General features: G+C 40.3%; 1 protein-coding gene across 1 annotated transcript; it reads right to left on the reverse strand.

Annotated features, from left to right (window-relative positions):
• Positions 1-3,295: 3,295 nt before the first annotated feature.
• Positions 3,296-5,600, reverse strand: LOC103583142 (zinc finger protein 585A-like). Its single transcript, XM_008564543.1, has one exon. The coding sequence runs from the start codon at positions 5,598-5,600 to the stop codon at positions 3,801-3,803; it is 1,800 nt and encodes a 599-aa protein (XP_008562765.1). The 3' UTR covers positions 3,296-3,800.
• Positions 5,601-5,605: the final 5 nt, after the last annotated feature.

Raw genomic sequence — 5,605 nt, forward strand, 5'->3', positions numbered from 1 at the left:
TTAGCAATTATACAGTTGCTATGAACATTTGAATACAGGTTTTCTGGGAACCTAATTTTTCATTTCTCTAGGATAAATACCTAGCAGTGGGAAAGCTGGGTTATATGATAAGTGTATGGTTAACTGTGTAAGGAGCTGCCAAACTTTTGTTAAGAGTGCACACAGCATTTTATGCTCATCTTGGCATAACAGCCAAATGACTGTGACCACCAGACATGAAAGTTTCCATCGCTCTGCATCCTTGCCAACTCTTGGTACTATGGTTTTCTTTTTTTTTTTTTTAGCCATTGCCAAATGTGTGTAGTGGTATCTCATTGTGGTTTTAGTTTGCATTTTTCTGATAATTAATGATTTGGGGCCTTATTATTTATCACCTTATTTTCTATTTGTATCTCATACAATCATATGGATGAATCTCAAATACATCACATTAAATGAAAGAAGTCAGATTCAAAAGGATATTTATACACACAACGAGTATGACACCATTTATACAACACTGTGGAAAAGGCAAAACTATAGAGAAAGAAAACTGTCCAGTTATTACCAAGGGCTGGAAGTCGAGAAAGCAATTGACTAAAAAGGGATAGGAGGGAATTTCGGGGAGTGAGGGAACTGCTACCTGATTTGATTGTGGTACTGATTGCACGATTGTATGCATTTGTCAAAACTCTCACACTGTACACTGAAAATGGCGAATATTACTGTATGTAGATTGCAGCTTAATAAGTCTGGTTTTAAAAATACTTCTGATATGTTCACACAAAAACCTGCACACAGATGTTTATAGCAGCTTTACTCATAATGACCAAAACTTGAAAACAACCAAGATGTTAAACAGGTACATCCAGACGACAAAATATTGTTCAGCACTAAAAAGAAATGAGCTATCAAGCCATATAAAGATATGGAGGAAACTTAAATGCATGTTGCTAAGTGAAAGAAGCCAGTCTCAAAGGGCTGCATTCCAACTATATGACATAGACAAAACTGTGGAGACAGCAGAAAGGTGACAGGGAATGGAGCGGGGGGTGGGGGGGGCAGGAAAGATGAAATAGGCAGAACACAGAGGATTTTTGAGGGCAGTTAACTACTCTGTATGATATTTCAATAGTGGATACACGTTATTACAAAAGTTGTCCATCCATATACACAGTTCTGCATCTTGGATTCGATCAATTGTGTATAAAAATATTTTGGGGGAAAAGAAGCAAAAAAAAAAAAAAACCCAAATAAAAAGCAATACAGTAAAACAACTATTTACACAGCATTTACAGTGTACTAGGCATTATATGTAATCTAGAGATAATTTGAAGTACAAGGGAAAATGTTCATAGGCTATATGCAAAATGTGCTATTTTATATAAGGGACTTGAGCATCTGTGGATTTTGGTATCTGTGGGGGTTCCTGGAACCAATACCCTAAGGTGCTGAGGGATGACTGTATTTGTCCCAACTCATAAAACAAACATCAAAGGTGAACCCTAAGGTAAACTATGGACTTCGGGTGATAATAAGTGTCCATGTAGGTTCATCAATAGTAACAAATGTCCCAATCTGGTGGGGGATGTTGGTAATGGGTGAGGCTGTGCATATGTGAAGGTAGAGGATATATGGAAATCTCTGTACCTTCCTCCCACATATGCTATAAATCTAAAACTGCTCTAAAAAATAAAGTCATATATATGTATATATACAAGAGTGCTTCAAAAAGTTTGTGGAAAAATAGAGTTAAAAGATGATACAAGTCTATGAGATGGAAAAGGGTGAGATGAAGAAGATCTAATGATAGATCAGCAGTCACTTCTAAGATGGGGTAATGTCACTTTTTTTTATTTTTGCTTTTTTCCCCCCAAATATTTCACACTGCCAAAAAAGGGATTGGGGAGTTAAAGGGGAAGTCCCCAGCTCTGCTCTCTTGGCCATGTTCTGTCCCTTGGCCCCTCATGCTCACCATGCCATGATGTCCTTCACAAAGGTGAGACCATCTCTGCACATGCTATTTCCCACTCCCAGCATTACCAATGGACTGACCGCAGACAAACCATTTTTCTAGTTCCAGTGGGGCCTCCCACCAGCTGAGCATTCGATCAGAACATCTGCCAGCATCTGTGAGGCTACTGCTGCCAATCCTGGATTGGACACCCAAGTTCCCATGAAGATCCACTTGTTTGCTCTTGGCCCCTCTATACTATTGGCTTCAGGTACACTTATCAGGGCAAGATAAGCAGGTTTATAGGTTGGATTCTAGGTTGGATGGGGCCTTGTCAAAGGCAGCTGGGTCAGGGCAGAGCTGTGCATGTAGAGCAGACAGAGTGGCCCTTTCTTCAATCACGTTGGAGCTGGGATTTTCAATCACGTTTTGGACTATGGGATTTTGGAAACATGGCAGAAAATCCTGGAAGCAAGCATCCACATGGAATATCCTGTATCTTAGTTTTCTCTTCTTTAAATGGGTTGGCATCAGGTCAAAAGGTTTACAATGACTTGTAGCTTTAGGGCCAGAAACGGACACTGCACAGGTAAATCCAGGAGGTAAAAAAGCCTGGTGTGTTTTAGGCAGGTTGCATCTCCCTGTTGCAGCCTCTTATGTTACAATATAGAAAGATGAGAAGAAAGTCATGTGATGAGCAATGGTCAACACTCCACAATGTGCATTTAGAAATGCCTGCTGTATGGCAGGCATGGATCTAGGCTTAGTGGTGAACAGAACAGGGGAAACATCACTATGTGGGAGTAATAGATAAAATAAGCAAAATATACAGGGCAACATGGCGGTAAGTGTTCAGGATAAAAATAAAGAAGGGATGGTGAGGGGCTAGGATTTTAAACTCAGCAGGCAGAAAAGCTTAGGGAAATCCTGTGAGGACGTGTTATTGGAGGAAAGATATGAGGGAGCAGGCCACAAAGATAAAATGAAAAACTGTACTCTTTGCAGAGGGCACTGCAAATGCAAAGGCCCTAAAGGCACAAAATTTATTATGAAAGTCAGATCATTAAGGAAGGGAAATGAGTTGGAAGAATGTGACAGCAGACGGGAGACTTAAGATCACTGAGTGACCTAAAAATTCTTACATCAGAAGCTCTCCTGAGGGCAGTGGGAGGTCGCAGGACACTATGCTGGGGGTCAGAAGACTGTGTGCTGAGGGCTTGTGAGGCTCAAAGACACTATTAGTGGCTATGAGAGAGGTCACAAGTCATAGTGAAAGATGACAATGGAGAGTCAACAGACACCCTGAAATTTGTCTCTATATGTAAATCATTTTTTAAAAATTGTGGTATGTCTGTCATAATTTTTTAAAAATTGTGGTATGTCTGTCATAATAGAAATACTCAGTGGGGGACTGGACACGCACAACTGTGTTAGATTCAACAGAAGAATGAAAAACACCCACAGTTCTGTTAGACCATGTGTTCTGCAACTCTGAGAATTCAGGATTTGTCACTACTGTATACATGATGTTGTTTTACCATTCAATTTGTTGGCAGTGTTCCTAATCCACAGTAAACAGGATTATCATTTACATGACAATATAATCTTTTCTATGAAGAATTTGGTAACAGTGTTCCATCATATTTTTTACTCATTTTATGCTCAGGATAAATGCCCCAAACATTAATGAAGCTGTTCACAATGTGGGAAGGGTCTCCTGACTCATTCAGTGCCTTCCCAGAGGTCCTCTTTTGAAAAGTAATGTGTGACATTCTGATTTGGACATTTCTACTTACAATAATATACATGTTTTCTGCAGCATGGATTCAATAATGTACAATCAGAACTGTCCTCAGTGATGTTTTTTTCACAGTTTCTCACAAGTGTGAATACTCTGATGCACATTGAGCACTGATTTCTGAACAAAGCCTTTCCCACAGACTGCACACTTGTAGGGTTTGTCTCCAGTGTGTGTTGTCTGGTGTTTATTCAAATTTGACCTGTCGGTGAAGGCCTTCCCACACTCAGCACACACATAAGGTTTCTCTCCTGTGTGAATTCGCTGATGCACTTGGAGCTGTGATTTCTTAGTGAAAGACTTCCCACAGTCACTGCATTCATAAGGTTTCTCTCCAGTATGAATTCTATGATGTGTAATCAACTCTGACTTCTGTCTGAAGGTCTTCCCACATTCAGAACAAATGTAGGGCTTTTCCCCAGTATGAGTTTTCTGGTGGTTACTCAGATTTGACCTGGCACTAAAGGCTTTCCCACACTCAGCACACACATATGGCTTCTCTCCTGTGTGAACTGGCTGATGCACCAGAAGCTGAGACTTGGAGGTGAACAACTTCCCACAATGACTGCATTCATAAGGTTTCTCTCCAGTATGAATTCTATGATGTGTAATCAACTCTGACTTCTGTCTGAAGGTCTTCCCACATTCAGAACAAATGTAGGGCTTTTCCCCAGTATGAGTTTTCTGGTGGTTACTCAGATTTGACCTGGCACTAAAGGCTTTCCCACACTCAGCACACACATAGGGCTTCTCTCCTGTGTGAATTGGCTGATGCACCAGAAGCTGAGACTTGGAGGTGAACAACTTCCCACAATGACTGCATTCGTAAGGTTTCTCTCCAGTATGAATTCTCTGATGAGTAATAAAGTTTGACTTCCGGATGAAGGCTCTTCCGCACTCAGTACATACATAGGGTTTCTCTCCTGTATGAATTTTCTGATGCACAATGAGGATTGATTTCTGGTTGAAGGCTTTCCCACATTCATGGCATTCATATTGTCTCTCTCCAGTATGGATTTTCTGGTGTATATTGAGGTGTGACTTCTGGGTGAAGGCTTTCCCACAGTTACTGCATTCATATGGTTTCTCTCCGGTATGAATTCTTTGATGTATAATCAAATCTGATCTCTGAGTAAAGGCCTTCCCACACTTAGAGCATATATAGGATTTCTCTCCTGTGTGAGTTTTCTGATGTGTAATAAGATTTGACCTGTTGGTGAATGCTTTCCCACATTTACTGCACATGTAGGGTTTTTCTCCTGTGTGAATTCGCTTATGCACATGGAGTTGTGACTTGGAAGTAAAGAATTTCTCACAGTGACCACATTTATAAGGTTTCTCTCCAGTATGAATTATTTGATGTGCAATCAAGTGTGCCTTCTGGATAAAGGCCAGCCCACATTTTATGCATACATATGATTTTTCTCCTCTATGAATTCTCTGGTGCACTGTGAGTGCTGACTTCTGAGTGAAGGCTTTTCCACAGTCACTGCATTCATAAGGTTTCTCTCCAGTGTGAATTCTCTGATGTATAATCAACTCTGACCTGTACATAAAGGCCTTCCCACATTCAGAACATATGGAAGATTTCTCTCTAATTTGAACTTTCTTATGTGTAATGAGGTTGGAACTACTGTTGAAGTCCTTTCCATACTCACTGCATGTATAGTGCTTCACTCTTGTGTGAATTCGTTGATGTACTTGGAGCTGTGACTTGGAAATGAAGGATTTCCCACAGATACTGCATTCATATGGTTTTTCTCCAGTATGAATTCGTTGATGAGCAATCAAGTGTGTCTTCTGAATGAAGGCATGTCCACATTCAATACACACATAGGATCTGTCACCTGTATGAATTTTCTGATGCATCTTGA

The sequence above is a fragment of the Galeopterus variegatus genome, unplaced genomic scaffold (genome assembly GCF_000696425.1).
Source record: "Galeopterus variegatus unplaced genomic scaffold, G_variegatus-3.0.2 Scaffold20026, whole genome shotgun sequence".
Classification (NCBI taxonomy): Eukaryota; Metazoa; Chordata; class Mammalia; order Dermoptera; family Cynocephalidae; genus Galeopterus; species Galeopterus variegatus.

What these genes read in the sequence shown, in the direction of transcription:
- LOC103583142 (XM_008564543.1), bottom strand. Translation starts at nt 5,600, where the DNA reads ATGCATCAGAAAATTCATACAGGTGACAGATCCTATGTGTGTATTGAA.